This window comes from Geotrypetes seraphini, chromosome 3, assembly GCF_902459505.1.
Source record: "Geotrypetes seraphini chromosome 3, aGeoSer1.1, whole genome shotgun sequence".
NCBI lineage: Eukaryota > Metazoa > Chordata > Amphibia > Gymnophiona > Dermophiidae > Geotrypetes > Geotrypetes seraphini.
In genome coordinates this window covers 239441349-239460374 of record NC_047086.1, presented here as the reverse complement: position 1 = coordinate 239460374, position 19026 = coordinate 239441349, and the positions used below count along the sequence as shown (strand labels likewise).

At 41.6% G+C, this 19026-nt stretch overlaps 1 protein-coding gene across 3 annotated transcripts in view; it reads right to left on the bottom strand.

The window, feature by feature from the left end:
• MOXD1 (monooxygenase DBH like 1) overlaps positions 1 to 19026 on the bottom strand; it is a 200284-nt gene that overhangs the window by 17385 nt on the left and 163873 nt on the right. For all 3 annotated transcript variants that reach the window (XM_033939629.1, XM_033939630.1, XM_033939631.1), the window contains 3 exons: positions 15667 to 15769; positions 9273 to 9439; positions 5040 to 5231 (listed from right to left, as the gene is read on the bottom strand). In XM_033939629.1, coding sequence (XP_033795520.1) covers positions 5040 to 5231; positions 9273 to 9439; positions 15667 to 15769 — 462 coding nt within the window. The remainder of the gene's footprint in view (positions 1 to 5039; positions 5232 to 9272; positions 9440 to 15666; positions 15770 to 19026) is intronic.

The window sequence follows — 19026 nt, the reverse complement described above, 5'->3', positions numbered from 1 at the left end:
CCCTGTAAGGTACCCCACTATTTAGGTGCCATGTCTGGGTGTTCAGTCCATCACTTTGCAGACCCCTCCCATGTCCAACAGGGCTTGTTCTAGGCGTTTTTGACTTGGACAAAAAGTAGAACGAAAATGTGGTATAAAGATGGACGATTTAGCGACTTGCACCATCAGATCAGCAGGATGTATACTTAGACGATTTTCAAAAGGGAAAAAAAATTTGGACTTATATTTCAAAAATGTGTCCTAAGCTGTTTTTTACTTTGGACGACTTGCGACTTAGATGAAAACGGACTTAGATGTTCCTTTCGATGTTTCCTTTCGATGCCCCTCCACGAGTTTATTTTGTTGGGCAGACTGGAAAGGCAATACATCATCTACAACGTTACTATAAGGGGCATTTTTGCTATGAAGTCTAAATTCAATTTTGGACACTTGGGGGGAAACGCCCCCAAATCCAGCAGAGGCAATGGCCATTTTCAAACCAGAAAAGACGTCACCTTTTTTCATTTGAAAATGGACATTTCCTAGACTTGTTTGTCCTCAGTGAGTCCAGCATTTTGAACCATTTTTGGAAGAAAAAAAAAACTACAAATGAAAAATGCACAAAAACCAGCCATCGGAACATAGGAAGGGCCACCATTCGTAGCATACTGGACATCCCAGCAAAGTAGCAGGACACCCTAGGGAGCACTGCAATGAACTTTACATAAAAGGCCCCAGCAACACATCTCGCCATAACTTCCTCACATTGTATATGGAGCCTTACAAAACTCAACTAAAACATACCGTACCTAACTGTATACTGTAAAACAGTAGGTTTTGGGTGGTATTTGAAGGGCTCACACTTTCCACCACAAGTGTAGTAGTTACAGTGGGATATAGGTCTGGGTCAAACTCCACAATCACAATGTAGTGTTTAGCTCTGAGGAGTTTTTTTTAACATAAACACTTATTTAAAAATTGTAAAATAACTTATTATTAACTTTAAAAATATTCATTAAAAATTATAAAATTAATTATTTGGTTAAAAAACTATAAAATTAATAGAATATCATTGGGAGGAGGTTTTTGAGCCAATGAGGTAGCTCATAAATATAGCCTGCTTGAAAGCTAATGAGTAGTGAAAGGATGGGAGTCTGAGGCTCTTTCCTCCTTTCCTTATGGTATCCTTTGAGTTGAACACAGTATATGATGATAAGATACAATTACATTGAAATTTAATTCCTTTTAATTAGGAAACAAGTGAGTATATCCCCTAGGTGTTTGGAGTTTTGAATATAGGTCTGGGTCCCCTTGTCTGCAGTTCACTGCACCAACCACTAGGCTACTCCAGAGACCTGCTTGTTGCTCTAATAGGACTGGCTATAACATCTGAAGCTGTCAACGATACCATCTTATTTGGTACGTTAATGAGGGCTAAAAGTCAAATAACTGCTCGAAATAACAAACTTCTCTTTATAATGACAGGGGTTGCCATACAACTTATTTTGAGGTATTGGAAGAACTGTGATAGATTAAATTACACTTTCTGGTGGAAATCTCTTTGTTATACTTTTAAAATGGAGCGTATGATGGCCATACAACAGGGACATTATAAGAAATTTATGGATTCTTGGAAGCCATTGACAGAATTCTGCAAGGAGTGATTGTTGATTTTGCCCTTTGATCATGCACGTCTAGGGAGGGTGGGTGGGAGGGGGTGGGGAGTTCTTTTTATTTAGAGTGCAATTGTTGAGTATGTATAAAGGAGGAGGTTGATATATGTATTTGTCATAAATATAATTTGACAGAATTTAAGGGCTCCTTTTACAAAGATGCGCTAGTGTCTTTAGCGCACGCACCGGATTAGCGCGCGCTACCCAAAAAACTACCGCCTGCTCAAGAGGAGGCGGTAGCGGCTAACACATGCGGCATTTTAGCACGTGATATTCCGCGCGTTAAGGCCCTAACGCACCTTTGTAAAAGGAGTCCTAAGTGTTGGTAAAGTGTAAAATGTCTGTAAAATATGTTGCACTTATTTTTTACTTTAAAATGAATAAAGATATTAAAATGAATAAATAAATAAAATGAATAAAGATTTATACATAAAAAAAGATCATTTACTTTCCTTTTCCAAATATAAGTTAGTTGCAAGATACATTCAGGTACATAAGAGATTTTTTTTTTTTACCCTGTCCAAATGGATTTACAATCCTTAAGATATTAAGGGTGAAGTGGCTTGCCCATGGTCAATGGAAGAAGCAGAGTTTGAACCCTAGCTTCCCTTATTTGCAACCCCCTCTAACCATTAGGTATTACAATACCTTTAGGATAGAAAAACACAAAAGGCAAGCATTATTTCAGGAGCAGGAAGTTCAAAAACAAGGAATCAGATGGAGTCGAACAAACATTAATATAGAGAAGTATTTCTTCACAGAAAGGATGATGGACATATCGTAGTGCAGTGGTCTCCAACTTTTTCCATGCAAAAGGCTGCAGTGTGAATACAAGGAAGCTCTGAAGGACAGCCAAGCATAGGCGTTGGAACGGGGGGGGGAGTCACAAGTGCTGTGGCACCCCCCCCAAAATCCACTGTCACAATGCCGCCCCTGCTTCTGCAGAACATCGAAAAACAAACAATCCATGGGGCCGCACTGTTCCTCCTTGTGGCTTCTATTCCCATCATCTTCGACATCATTTCTAGTTCCAGGGCAGAGCCAGCAGCTGCAAGGGAGAACAGTGTGGCTCCATGGTTTGTTTTTCTTTGTTCAGAAAGGGACAGATGTTAGATGTGGGAGAGGGAAAAAAGGGAGCAGATTCTGGATATAGGGGAGGAGAGGAAGAACAGACATTGGATGAGTGGGAGAGAGGGGACAAATAGTGGAGGGGGGGAACAGGGAGATGCTGCATGTGGGAAGAGAAAGAAAGGGGATAGATGCTGGATGTGGGGAGGAGAAAGGAGACAGATGCTGGATGAGGAGGAGAAAGGGGGACAGACGCTGGATAAGGAGGAAGGGGATAGGCACTGCATGAGAGGGAGAGACAGGGTAAATGCTGAATGGAAGGGGAAGAGAGAAGGCAGATGCTGGATGTGGAAGGGGATAGAGGAGGCAGATGCTGGGTAGAAGGGAGAGAAAGAGAGCAGGGGGGCAGATGCTGGAGAAAGGGGGGAAAGAGGAGAGGGATGAGATATTGGATGGCAGGGGAAGAGCAAGGAGGGGCAGATGCTGGACAGAAGTGGGAAAGAAAGAGTCAAATGCTGGATGGGGGAAAGAAAGCGGATAGAGTTAATGAGAGACTGGAAATAAGAGGAAGTGAAATAGGAGAGCAAGAGAAAGAGATGGCAAGATGTAAGTAGACATAAATGGGCAATTTCGATAGCACGTCTAAGTCCGAATTTGGACATTTGCCGCTAAATGTCCAAATTCAGGAGTGGAGAAACATTCATTTTTAAACAGAACATCCATATTTTTTTTTAAATCTGGCTACATCTAAAGTTATTTATCATTTTCAACCACAAAAACATCCTAGTTAGAAACGTCCAAATCAGCACCCTTTAGACATGGGAGGGGTCAATATTGGAATGGACTGGCCATATAGATGTACATCTCACCATACCCCCCTTATAATTTATGCTGAGCCCTCCAAAATGCCCCCCAAACCTGCTATACCCACTTGTCTACCACCCTAATAGCCCTTATGGCTGCAGGTGGCACCTATTTGGAAGTAGGGTAGGGTTTTGGTGGGTTTTGTGTGGTCACCCTCCACTTTAGCTGTAATATCAAACCAAACCACTAGATGATCGCTACTTTGAAGAGTTTCTCAGAGGTGATTGGTTTTGTGATCAGGCATTGGAGTGCAGGGGTGGATTGACAGGGATCTGGGCCCCCAGATAATAAAGGCCATGGCTTCCCCCCCTCCCTCCCATTCAATAGAGATTGCTGGTCCTGCATCTGTCATAATATTTCTCCCACCTGAGCACTGTGTATAGATGCACCTTCTTATCCAGTTTGTCTTGACTAGATTGTAAGCTCTTTTGAGCAGGGATGTCTCTTCTATGTTTTGATGTACACCGCTGCGCATATCTAGTAGTACTATAGAAATGATAACTAGCAGTAGTAATAATTCCCCTAGTATTACTCCCCCTCCCCCCTATCAGATAACATTTTGGGTTGAGTCATAAAAAATAACACAAATACAGGGCTGGCTTAAGGCATAAACCAGGTGAGGCAGTACCTTAGGGCGCCAAGCCTCTCGGGCACTGATTGCCTCCCTCACCTGCTTCCCTGCAGCAGCAAAATCTGCTCCTCTGGCTATCTGGCTAGGTGTCCCACATCTCTCGCAACCCCCCTTTCTCATGTCGCTTTCTCCCTATCTACCTTTAAAGGTGACTTTCCCATCCTGAGCTCCGGCAGTATTTCATGTAATGCTACTCGCACATATCCAGCATCTTCCCTCTGCCATACGCCTGCGGAAACAGGCAGCTACATCAAAGGGTGTCAGAGAGAAGATATCGGGGCTGGTGCACAGCAGGGGATAACTACTTTTAAAGGCAAATGGGGGTGAGAGCCTGAGAGCCAGGAGGGACCCAAACCGAAAGTTGGCCCAGGTCCCTTGAGCCAGTCCTGCACAAATTCTTTGTACTTTTTAAGTCCATATGCATAATTTTCCTAACAAATTCTACCTAATTAAAAAAAGCGTGTTGCAAAGCTTCCATAAAGAAAATATTTTTATAACAAGCACTCTGAATAACAAGGGGAGTGTGTGATGCAGTGGTTAGAGCTACAATCTCAGCACCCTGAGGTTGTGGGTTCAAATCCCTCGCTGCTCCTTGTGACCCTGGGCAAGACATTTAATCCCTCATTGCCCCAGGTACACTTGATAGAGTTTGAGCCCACCGGGACAGATAGGGAAATATGATAAAGTACCTGAATGTAAAACCACTTAGGATATAAGTGGTATATAAAAAAATTAATTAAAATTAAAAAAAACCTTATTTGTTGTTGTGGGCTTTCTTAATAGGTCAGGTATGTGAAATGAAATGTATACTGAAGAGAACCTACAGGTAGAATTGTCCTTTCTTCTTTTAGTAACTGATATTCCTGGAAGTTAAAATCAAACTCATTGTCGTAGGCAAGCAGTTTTTGTTCTTCTCCCTTGCGGAAATGTCTGGTCTTTATGGCTTGACCGGCGAGGTGTGTATGCAGGAGAATGGCAAACACATGGATACCACTTGGCTTCTCATTATTAAGGGCCTGAGAAAGACACAAAGATCTAAAATAAATACAATATGATAGAAGAGTTCCAGTTTCAAAACGGCATTTTCCAGACTTTGTAGGCCAATCAGTAAAGTACAGGTTAAGAACACTTACTGTATTTACTAAAAGAAATGCAAAAAATAACACATGCAACTGGAAAATAGTGCATATTATATACTTTATATATACCATACTCTAGACAGTGTACACAATATTTCTCTTACTGAATTATGTATGTAACGATATGTAAACCGTTTAAGTTTAAACAGTATATAAATTTTAAAAATAAAAAAATATAATACACAATCAATAAACAAGCAAATACACATAGCATACTCATACATTTATAACTATTAGGGAAATAGTATGGGCCGGATTCTGTATAGGACGCCTGGTCTCAGAAGCCACTTAAGCGGCTTTTGAGAATCGCACATGGGCGTCCTATATAGAATCATGTCTGTCCTCACAGACGGATGCCTAAGCCCACCTAACAGCACATTCTCTAACCAGCGCCCATGTCACAGGCGCCGCTTAGAGAATCAGGTTGTCACTGAGCTGATCATGTCAAGAGAATCTCCCTGCCGCAATCAGTTTAGCGGCTGCAGCTATCGTGAAGACTACCGGCAGGAGAGATGCCCAGTCTCTCCTGCTGGAATCCCAGAAGCCACCCACCGCCGAATGTCTGCAGCAGGATGATTGCCCAATTCCTCTTGCTGCCACCTCACTGACACATCCACCAGCAGGAGGGATGCCCAATCCCTCCTGCTGGAACCCCTCAACCCCTCCCCCCCAGATCATCAACAGGAGGGATGCCCAGTCCCTCCAGCTGGAAACCCCCCTCCCAAAGATCATTGGCAAGAGGGATGCCCAGTCCCTCCTGCCAGAACCCCCCTTCTCCCCCCCCACACACAGATCATCGGCAGGAGACCCGAGACATCCTCTAGCACCCTGACCCCCCCCAAGCCCACTCGGACCCCACTAGTACCTTCTTTAGTTGGCCGGCCAGAGGGATGCTTACTCCCTCCGGTCGGTAGGCCCGTCTCTACTGAATAGTGAGCCTTCCCCTTCCCAGTGCATTATGGGATGCACCAGGGAGGGGCCCAAGGACCAGATTGGCCTAAGCACTTAAGGCCAACCAGAATCTTAGACCTCTCTCCCAGTGCATCCTGGGATGCTCTGGTAGTGGCCTAAGACTTTCATTGGCCAGGTCCCTTAGGCCACTCCCATCCTGAAGATTTGGTCATATTTACTTTTTTGTTTCCTATGGTGTTTGGCACAGAGATTTATTTGCCTTTTCTTTTGTTTGTATTAGCAGTAGTGCCAGAGAAGAAACAGCAGAACAAGTTTTAAACAGACCATTACCAACGCAGTGGAATCAACTTCCTCCTAACATCAAATCCCTTGATAGCCTTTTCAGCTTTAGAAAAGCAATAAAAACCTACCTCTTCACCTGACTCCTCAGGACAAGCTAGCATTCAGAATGTTACTCCAAAACCACTGTTCTCTTAATAGATGTTCAACTGACTCTCTCCTTGTGCACACAGTGACCACTCCCTGGGCATGCTTCAGGCTCCAAGTGTCTGCTAATCCAGAATAACTGAACTAGACACATCTCACTATTCCCATATTGCCTTAGTCTTCTGTGCCTTGTTGTTAATTGTTATGTTTAAATCCCCAAAAGAGGAAAAAGGTCCTTAAAAGATACAATAGTCAAAAGGTAGGGCTTGCCTGAGGTTCCATAAGTCTTGTGAAAGAACAACTGAGTTTTAATTCAATAAATTTAAATAAATTTGATCAGTGAATGTGATCACCCACAGTGTGAGGTTGTAAGCTCCACGCACCGCTACAAAAGCAGAACTAATGCTTCCAAATAAGCCGGCAACTTTCAGTACGCCAGCCGCACACCATCATAGGAGTGCTCACGTGTGCATAGTGCAACAAAAGTGCCATAAAGTGTTAATAATCAAGTGCAAAAAGTTCAATAATTTCACAAGGATTGTGGTACCCCTGTAATGCCAAAACCCGCAGACCCGGGGCATAAAAAAGTCACAGACTCAATGTCAATTGAGCTCCGAGTACTTAGCTTGATGTGTAAGGGTCATATTTAAGGAAGTTCATACGGTAGTAGGATTCACCGTAATGCAGTTCTTGAAGATCAATCCTGGGTCCAAACAGGTCCTAACTGGCACAGTTTCAGGGCCGAAGGCCCCTTCTTCAGGAACCGGTCCACAGCTAAAGAGCCACCAGGGATCATCTGCTTTCTTTTTCAGAGGCCACAGGAAAAATTTCCCACCCTTACCCCTTTTGCTTTTCAATGGATGCAGCTTATAAATTGCATTAGACTACTCAATAGACTTGACTCAACTGAAGGGATTTGGGATGTTAGGATTGGGAAGTGGGATGCTTTTGCACACTGGCTCCCAATACAATCGAGAGTACACTTCAAATTTTACTGCCTACTATTTAGAGAAATAAACGGAGACAGCCCAGCCTATTAGAACAATCGACTAATTCAATCCACCTTAACCAGACATAGGAGAACCCACACACCATTCACACACCCTCCAACCAAAAACATCAAACGAAAAAAACTATATGACAACCTTCTAGCCACTCGAGCTGCAACACTTGACATCCAACTCTACAATCTATTGACCTCGACCACAGCCTACAAAACCTTCAAAAAAGAAATAAAAACCCTTCTATTAAAAAAACACATAAAACCGAACACAGTCAGAACTACCCCAAGCATCATCTGCAACTACTCTTTATGTACTTCTAATATCATGACAATTCAGATATAATCCTTAGCAACTTAAAGAAATGTACTAACTACTCCCAACACAATTCTAATGTCTTGACAATTCATTTGTAATCTGCTTTGAACCGCAAGGTAATGAGGGAATAGAAATCACTAATGTAATGTTGAAGGGAAAGAGATATTGATGTTCTATACTATTTTACGAGAACATCTGTCTGTTTGATGTCTGTGTGACATCAAGATTTTGGCGTTCTGCCCACTGAGTTTGAATGGTCCCATTTTTGGAGAGTAGTTAACAGGACTACATTAAAAGCAGGCTTGACTCAGTCTTTGTTCTTCTTGATATGTAGGACTATTTGGACTCCATGAAAAATGTGGAGGGCTGTTTCACAACCTTCCAGTGCCTGTTGGTGTTGTGGAACATTGGTGGGGGCGCTTCTTCATATGCTTTATGTGTGTCACTATAACAGAGAATCCACCTATAGGGAAAGATTGGGAATACGACTGGACTGTGCTGAGGTCGATTGCTACGAGTGGGGTTTTTTTTGGGTTTGAATAGCCAACAATCATAACAAACGAATGCAAAAAAATGAAACTTTCAATTTCAAAACAAAATAGAACAGGGGTCTCAAAGTCCCTCCTTGAGAGCCGCAATCCAGTCGGGTTTTCAGGATTCCCCCAATGAATATGCATGAGATCTATGTGCATGCACTGCTTTCAATGCATATTCATTGGGGAAATCCTGAAAACCCGACTGGATTCAGCCCTCAAGGAGAGACTTTGAGACCCCTGAAATAGAAGAACCTCAAATGAAACAGAAAACTAAATAAAATCTTATAAAAGAAAACTGAAAGAAAACTATTAGAAATTCTTAATTTTTTTTTTTACCTACACATCCCTAAGGGAGATTCTTACCCCTACAAACACAACCTCTACCAGTCAACCATGCTATACACTTTAGAGAAGGCACCTTTTCAGTTATAAACCTTACAAATTAAACATGGGTAATTTGGGCAAACTAACTGAAAAAAAAAGGCCGGGCATGGCAGAGACTGTTGCAGAGATGAAAGGGGGCAAAAGTAATAAATACACAAAATAAAATAAAAAAATCACAGCTAGCCCTTGCAACAGACCTTTAAACCACAGCAGTATAATTCTCGATTGGTGATTTTTCAGTTTGTTCCCAGCGTAACTTTTTGTATCAATATTTTATTGCCTAGTTCCTTGGAAATGACTTCAAATAAAACATACATGCCAGCAAGTGGCATTATACCAACCTCTTCTAAACATTCCAAAGTGCAGTGGCCCTCTGAGATGAATTCAGGCATACCTGGTGGGATCATGTGATAAAGGCTCACCCATATACCAGTCTCAATGACACCAGCGTCATATTTCCTTAAATGCGGTGTATAAAACATTTGTATTCCAGAGCTGTCCATTAAACCTATAACAATAAAGAGAATGCTGTAATGTATACTTAGTCTACCAATACAGTTAGACAATCTAAAGTTTAAACATCTTAATGAAACAAATCAATAAAAATTAAAACCAAAATTGCAAACTGGTCCTGAAGGAGAATAATTTTTTTTAAAGCATTTCAGTTGACAAAAGAACACTTACAGAGTGAAACGTCTTTTATAACGTTGCTTACCCAATATGCATGTAAATCTACATATGTCCATTCTATATTGTCACAAGCCCAACTCCCGTACCAGCTTTGTGCCAGTTAAGAACCACAGAAACCACAAGGTGAAGCTGGTTAGGGCTGACCATTATGTCCCTGCAGCATAGGAACAGGATTATGAAGTTCAGGCTGAGACCAGACAGAACTTTGATCATAGCCTAGAGAAATCAGGTTTGGCCCCTTTAAGAACACCCAGGTTGAAATTGCCGATCAAACAGGCTGAAAGGCAGCCTGAGTTGAACAAAGCCCTTCCCCCGCGCAGGGCTGGGCATGGCACCACAGCATTTAGAGAGCTGGTTGTCACAGAGGAGGAGGAAGCTCCCATGTTGGAAGAGCCTCCACCTTCCCAAGAACTGGAGGACGTAGAAATGCAAAGCCCAGAGGCAGAGGAGGAATCCCAGAGGAACCAGGAACCAGAGGCATTTGGACTGGAATGCTCTGTCTGAACTTGCTCTTCCAGAGGTAATTAAAGTAAGCTGAAGTGACTGTGTGCTTGCTTTGCAAAAGTTTTTTTTCTGATTTTTGTTTTGCTGCCTTATTGCTGGGAGAACTAATTGCCTCCAGGAATGTTTTGTGGATGAAAGTGTCACTGTTTGGGAAGGTGAATTGACTGTGTTTGCTGGAAAGGAAAACTACTAGCAAATTGTGTTTTCTTTTGAAAGTTTTTTTTTTTCCTATTGATACAAGATGGCCGCCGTTGCAAGCAGAGGCTTGGCTGCAGTTAAGCAGAGCTACTGTTATCCTTTTTGGAGCTGGAAAAGAACTGAAGGTTGGGGGCAGGATTTGCCCGTCATCTATGTGGAGAGTTTTGAGGGTTTATTTTTGCACCTTGCTTTAGCGAGGTGCTGCTTTGGTGAATCCACCAACCTTGTGCTCCTTAATACCTGGAAAGGAGTGAAGATCCTCAGTATTGAGAAGATATGTTTTTTTGTGTTTGTGCCAATGACTGCTTGATACTGAACTTATGCTTTGTACTGTTGTTGCTACTATCAAAGTAGCAGGACTTACCTGGGGCATAAACTGAACATTTGGGACCAGGCGGGTGAGTGAAACATCAGTGCTTTTTTTTTTGTTACAATTGCTGTTCATACTCTTGGACTCTTTTTCCTAGTTTTGTTTTTCTAAGACTGAATGAGAAATAAATTTGGCTTGATTATTCTGACTACTTACCTGTGTGATATTATCCTGACTGTTACACATTGGGTAAGCTCTCCACAACAGGGACTTCCTCCCTCTTGGGGAAGCACACCAGGGCTATATAGTAGTTGTGTGCCGGTCCCTACCTTGCTCTAAGGGACGGCCACGCTTCAATATGCACATTTTCACTTGGACTGAATAGAGATGGGGGAGAGGAGTCATTTTATAAGAGAACATCAAGGCCCAGGGCAGAAATCTGCAAGGAGACCCCAAAGCCTGCCAGCAGGCTATGTCCTCTTCAGCTGTGGACAAGCTTGAGTCCCCTAAAGCATGGGCAATTTCTCTAACACCAGTTCTGAGGATATCTACATGTGAAGTCCCAAAAGGGGCTTATTTTAAGCTAATCTTATTTATTTATTTGTTTGTTCGATTTTTTTTTTTTTTTTAGCCCGTCCTCAGAAGAGCCCAGAATGGGTTATAAGATTACATACATAATAAGAGATGGCAGTTTAATAATTTTTTGTAAGTCTATCTATATTTATTAAACTGGCTCTTAGAACCAATCGCATCTAGCACAAATGAAGTTACTATGTACATGCATTCTAGGCATGTACCCACATTTTTTAAAAAATATATGCATCATAAATCTGCTTCTGTTCCATCTATACTAAGCCTCCAGAAATGCCTACGCAGTTACCTCCAGTGTGCCTGTATATAGGTATCCAGATGGTGCCTATGTGGTCCTATTTTATAATGGAAAGAAGGCTCCTACTTTCAAGTATAGAATACTAGTGGAATATTTATAAGAATTTAAATTACAAGTCCAAGAAATCTCTTGATACAAAATATTATAGAAATCATAGCAACACTTGTCATCATCTTAATTCTACTAATTCTATGTGATACTGGATGTTTTGGGTCAGAGCCCTCCCTCTTGTACTTCAGATTTTCCAATCTCTCTGGCCATTCTGGTCCTTTCTAGTCACTCCGGTCCTTTCTGGTCACTCCAGTCAGTTCCAGTCATTCTGGTCACTTTGATCACACTTTGACCCTTTGACTATGCTCTGGTCACTTTGGATTAGGTTTGAGAATTACCAGACGTTAGGCGTACATCAGCATTCATCCCCTCAAGGTTTGCCTGGATGGCTTTGTCTCCCCAGGCTTAAAACGCCTGGTCTCCTAGTCCTGACTCACTTTCTTGCTCAGGGCGAACCTTTGTCCACCCCTCTTTGGGAGAGGTCAGGGAATTCCCTTTTCCTTTCTTGTGTCCTAGGACTCAATCTCTACTTTCAGTCCCTTTCTATCTTCTGGAAGCCCTTTCATTCATCTAAATCCAGCTACCTTTCCCAAAGGTAAATACATATGCAAATGAGTTTCAATCAGTGTCTCTATGGAACCTGGTCCCAATCTTTAGATCCAGGTTGTCTTACAATATTGGTTTTCCAATAGCAGTGCCTTCTTATCTTCTATTATTCCCATGACAGGATGTACACCCCATTACTCTCTATCATATTAGTCTGCCATAAGCAGATGACAACAAGGCACAACTCAAGGAAACTTTATGAAAATTAAAGGAAAATGAAGGAAGTTACAATTTAAGCTTTTTGAATTAGAGTAGATTAAAAAGGCAATAGCACTGGAGGAGATAGAAAAGCTATACATTTACCCTCTGATATTTAGCATGACTTAGCTGGCTGGGAACAACTTCCAGCCGGCTAAGTTCAATTTGCCATCCATCAGCTGATATTCAGCAGGAGATAGTAGCATACATAAGAATTGCCGCTTCTGGGTCAGACCAGTGGTCCATCGTGCCCAGCAGTCTGCTCCCAGTGCCGTAACTGAGACCAGCCCTACCTGCATACGTTCTGGTTCAGGAGGAACTTGTCTAACTTTGTCTTGAATCCCTATAACATCCTCCGGAAGAGCATTCCAGTTTTCTACCACTCTCTGGGTGAAGAAGAACTTCCTTACGTTTGTACGGAATCTATCCCCTTATAACTTTAGAGAGTGCCCTCTCGTTCTCCCTACCTTGGAGGGTGAACAACCTGTCTCTATCTAAGTCTATTCCCTTCAGTATCTTGAATGTTTCGATCATGTCCCCTCTCAGTTTCCTCTTTTCAAAGAAGAGGCCCAGTTTCTCTAATCCAATCTTTTAGATACAATTCCTTTAAACTGGGGAATTATAAAGTTAATCTATTAAGAACATTATAATATTGTCCAACCAATGGCCTCAAAATTAAATTTTTGATATACAAGGTGCTACCCAAAAGTTTGGGGAATGTGAACAGCGCACACGAACTGGATATAGTATGCCCTTCCACCGCTAGAGGTGTCTAGCAGTATGCTTTGTGAATCAGTGTGCCAACGGGTGTGCAGCTGAGTGGCCGCATTGTTCTGTGCGGTTTTGTAAGGTTGTGTTTTAGAAACTCAGCAGATTTTGATATGATGGATTTTATTGAGCAAAGATTCTGCATCAAATTTGGTTTCAAACTTTAAAAAAACTGCTGCAGAAATCCATCGTATGTTCCAGGAAGCCTTTGGAGATAATGCCATGTGCCAAAGCAAAACCTTTCTTTGGTATAAACGCTTCAAGGACGGATGAACATCTGTACACAACGATAACCATTCCGGATAACCGTCAACAAGCACAACACCAGAAACCATAGCAAAAGTCTGTGAGACTATCCTTGCAGATCGTAGGCAAACTATCCATGATGTTTGTGAGTCATACAGTGATGTATTGAAGCAGTTGAGCAAGAGTATTTGGCACAAATGCCCAGAAAAGTGGAAAAACAAAAATTGGTTGCTCCACTATGACAATGCGCCCGCTCACATATCACTCATTGTTTACCAATTCCTGACTTTCAGAAACATTACAGTCATTACACACTCTCCCTATTCACCTGACCTTGCCCCCTGTGATTTTTTCCTATTCCACCAAAATGAAATTCTGACTGAAAGGGTGCCATTTTAACACGATTGAAGAGATCCAGGCAGAATCGCAGAAGGTCCTCAAGGCACTCACCCAAGATGTCTTCCATAGATGCATGGACTCATGGGAAAAACACTGAGATTGCTGTATATATTATCAAGGGGACTACTTCGAAGGAGATGGTGGAAGCTAGGAGTTTCAGTAAGCAATTTTTTTTTTTACAATTGGATTCCCTTAACTTTTGGGTAGCACCTGGTATAGAGGAGTTAAACCATATAATATTTTAAAACCAAACAGCATAACAACATGACTCTGGCTTCATCTGGCAACCAGTGTAAAGCAATATATGATGGTGTAATTATTTTTTTGTTGTTGTTATCATTTTTATTAAGGAGTCATCAAGAGAACAGGAATAACGCAGTCAACTAACATGCAATCTTGAAAAATTACAAACAGTGCTAACAGCAGAACATATTCTCATATAATACAATAATACAAAGCATGGTGGGTCACACTGCGTAATTCTATCTGAAATTCTTATTTTATAAATTAACCAAACAGCTGAGTTCTGTACTTTCTTAAAATCCAAAATGCACTTTTAACAAGATAATTAATCTGAGTTTCCATAGTCAATTTGCTATCCTGAATAATTCCTAACAGGTTTTAAAATGATTCTAACTTGTAAGGAATTCCATCTACTTTAAAGAATTAAACATTACCCTTGTATGTCTTTGGAACCAATTAGTAGAAATTTAAGGACTCTTCTATCAAGCTGCACTAGCAGTTTTTAGTGCAGAGAGCCGCGCTGAAAGGCCCTTGCTGCTCCCGATGCTCATAGGAACTCTATGAGTGTCGGGAGCAGCGCGGGTCATTCAGCGTGGCTCACCGCGCAGTTTGATAGAAGAGGCCCTTAGTTTTATCTTTCTTCAAATTCAAGTAAGAAGCAGTCATTCAATCTGTAATCAGGTGAAAACACTGTGAAATTTTCTGATTAATATCTTGTACTATGTCATCCAATTGAAACAGGACATTAATATGAATTTGTTAATTTGTTTGTCAAAAATAAAGGTACACAATCTAAGAATGATATCCCCATTTCAATTTCTGGAGGTGACGTCAGTCGGAGAGCCGACGGGGTCACGAGGAGCATGTTGTTGACCGCAGCAAGCAGCAACTTCAACCAGAGGTACGGGGGAAGGGAAGGGGGAGCACACATGGCAAGGGGAGGAGCGGGAAGAGGCGGGAGGGCAGAGAGGAGGAGGGGTGCCGGGGCCCACACCAACATGACTCCTGGGGTGGAATGCCCCCCCTCTTACTACACCACTGGCCACAAGGAGTAGCAGTGGGAATCAAACCTATTTCCCCAGGTTCTCAGCCCACTGCACTAACCAAACACACACCCTTAATAGAATGATGTGTAATTATCTCATGCTGAAAACCCATAAGGTGTAATTGTCTTTTTTGGCTGTCCTGGAACTTGAAGTTCTCATATAGGTTTTCTAATCAGCATCATAATCATGAATATGCTTTGCAAACAAAGCCACTAATCTATGCCAAATCCTTCAAGTCAGTACAAATTGATATATTATTATTTTAACACAGCAAATTAGAGAATAAACTCTGCTGGGACCTGCGTGTTAATGAGTAACTCACCTTAGTGAATAGGAAATTGGAAAATATATGACTATGTTCTAAATAAAGAAGCAGAGGTGGCACCTTTGACATGGAAAGTAAGTTGCCAGCTAGTACCAATAGAGGGAAAACACAAAAAAGAGGTTGCTTACCTGCTGAGAGAATTAAAGAGAAGGGGAGAAAGCATAATTTTGAAGGAAGAGAATATAGTAGAACTAGGGTAAGACAATGAATACCTTTGTATATTGGCATGAGTGGTTAATGAATGTTGTATCAGTTGGCTTACCTTCCAGATACGATGGGTTGTCATAGTGAACTTCCATAAGCACATACTTAGGATCTGATGGTGTTCCGATTGACAGGCCAGCATGAAGAGGATAAGTAAAACCCTAGGTTGAGACATATGGAGGGGCATAATCAAAAGAAACGTCTAAGTTCCCTTTTGGCATAAGTCCCTAGATGCTGAAAGTAGGCAGCAGGGAAATGTCCATTCTCAAAAAAAACGTCCAAAATGAGGGGTTTTTTTTGAGAATGACCTACCTCCACATTCAGCACGCAATCTACTTGCACAGACTGCCACTACGTCTATCGCTACAACACATTCCCAACCAAAAAGTCGCCCAAGTCCCAAATGCCCAAAACTAGTCCTTTTAGGCAAAGGAGGGGCCAGTCTTTCACCTAAAAGCAGGATTCTGTAACCAGCGTCTGTCATAAACAACACCAGTTACAGAATCCTGTAACTGTAATCATCTCCCCACCCCCATGATCACGGCAGGAGAGATGCCTAATCTTTCCTGCCCCCTCCCCCCGAACTGCATTGATCGTGGTAGGAGGAATGCCAAGTCCTCCTGCCAACACCCCCCAAACTGCACTGATTGCCTCCTCCTGCACCCTCCTGCCGACACACACCCCCAACCCGACATCGCGACTTGTTTCTGGGGGTTGTCGGCAGGAGAGATTGGGCATCGCTCCTGCTGCGATTGGGGGGGAGGCGCGGACAGGTTGTCTGGGCTGCTGAGCTGATTGTGGCAGCTGCGATCAGCTCAGTGGCCCAAATAGGAACTTATACCTATTTTGATTTGGCCTAAGTCAAAACGTATAAGTTCCATCTGGCAATCTGTCAACCCTTTTTGGTTATGGTTGCCAGACGACTAAGTCTAGGTTGGCCCACCTCCCACCCTTTCCACTCCTCCAAAAACACCCCTTTTTGTTCTAGGCGTTCAGAGGCAGGGTTTGATTATTGGTACTTTGATTGTCCAAGTACCGACTTAGGCCACTTTTTGAACGTTTAATAGAATATTAAATGGGGATGAATGGGTTAGTGGTTAAGATGTGTTATTTTATAGTTAACCCTACTTATTAACAATTATTTATTTAAAATATTTATAACCCACTTATCCACAAATCTAAGTGGGGAACAAAGCCACATGCATAATAATAATAAATAATACATACAATTAAAATACAACACATAAATAAAACATTATTACAAAAATCTAAAAACTCTCCCGCAAAGTGAACAACTCCCCCCCCAAAAAAAACTCGCTCAAGCTGTCACAGAACTCACACCAAAAGAACGTTCAAACTACACCGTTTTCAGCCCTTTCCTACATTGCCAAAAAGCACAGTTACTTACCGTAACAGGTGTTATCCAGGGACAGCAGGCAGATATTCTTGACTGATGGGTGATGGCACCGGCGGAGCCCCGGTACGGACAATTTTAGAGTGATTGTACTCTAAGAACTTGGAAAGTTCTGGTAGGCCGCACCGCGCACGCGCGAGTGCCTTCCCGCCCGACAGAGGCGCGCGGTCCCCAGTTAGGATAAGCCAGCTAAGAAGCCAACCCGGGGAGGTGGGAGGGACGCAAGAATATCTGCCTGCTGTCCCTGGATAACACCTGTTACGGTAAGTAACTGTGCTTTATCCCAGGACAAGCAGGCAGTGGGGGCGTGGCTTAACGCGAGCACAGAATGGAAGTGTGATCTCGACGCTCCTCTCCAAATGGGCAACTGACATAAAATAAAAATATCCCAATATTAATTATTTCAATTGAAAATACTCATAATTGAAGCAGAAACTATTGAAAATATATATTTAACATTTTCTTGAAGAAACGAAGACAAGAACTGAGCAAGAGAAACCAAAGAGAGATTTGCCGGTTTTCTCTCCCTCATCGGTGAAACGGCGAGACGTTGGATTAAAGATAGAAGAAATAAAAGAGAGAAGAGTTGGCAGATTGGATAAAGTCCTCCTCTGAAACTGAAACTGAAAAGTTTTAGCGCTGAAGTGAAGACATCGGGGCACTAGAGCGGAGAGGCACTGGTGACAGGAAGCTGACGGTTGTTTGAACAAAAACTTGTGCCCGCTGAGGGGGATAAATCCCGAAGTAAGTGAACAAGGGAAGTGATAAGATCGGCGAAAACTGTTATAACAGAAATCAATTACTAAAGATAATATCTTAAATATAAACAAAAGATAATTTGAAAACATTTCCTGTCAGACAAAAAAAAAAAAAAACGCAGAAAAGATCTGAAGCGAAGGAGAAAAGTAAGGCTACTAATTTTTATCGGTCTTTCTGTGTGGTGATATGACATGAAAGTGAGAAGAGCTGTAAAAAATTATTAACTGACTAATATTGAAAAAGGGACGGATTCCATTGTGAAACCGTTGTTAGCTAGATCCCTGAGTTGCGGCGGTTTGAAGCGCTGAGTCAGAGCCTGAGAGATTAATTTCAACTGATTTAAGAGTCTTTGCAGCTTAGCGCGAGCAGCAATACTGATACAGTTGAATGTGAAAAACCAGAAGGTGATCTGATCAAATATAAAAAAATAACCTGAATTGCGGCAGTTGAAATGGGATAAGTGCTGACAATAAACGGGAAGACAGAAAACCAGTTGTGATTTTGGCAGTTTCATTGAAATTGAATGCAGTGTTAAAACCAGCAAATTACAAGTGAAAGATCAGTATTGATTGAAAAAAGGAATTTGTGTTCTGATCAATTTTCTTTGACAAAAAAGGGGATTTAAAAAAAATTGAGAGAGAGAAGGACTTACATTTCTCTTAAAAATTGGGTGCCTTAGCACTGAAGACAAATAAATGTCAGCTTATTTATAAAAAACAAATACTGAATTCAATATCAATTTCCTCTTGCAAAGCTGCGATTGGGCTTGTGAGAGAGGAGACACGAAAAAAAAATATTCAACGGACCTCTAAAAACTGAAACAGCAAGATATTGAGGAATTGAGAGACGCTGAGAAAAAACAGAAGAAAATTGCTTAAAGCTGATCAAAATAGAAAAAATAACTCTAATAAAGGGTTGCTCTCCTTAATCAGAGCTGCGATTGGGCTTGTAAGAGGAGAGGAAAAAAAAAAAAAAAAAAAAAAAAGTTCCCCTACAACATTGAAAAAGTGAAAGTGAGAAAAACATAGGTAAAGGAAAAAGAAAAGAACTTAAAAAGAAAACTTTCTATTTCAAAGATATAACAAAATCTTGGAAGAAAAGAGATTAAAAACCTAAGAATACCAAATATAAAAGATTTAAATACAAGAAATAATAATAATAACTAAGGAAAAGTGAACAATAAAATGGCAAGTACTAGACAAAACAAAAATGAGACAGGTACATCTGCAAAAAGACAGAAACAAG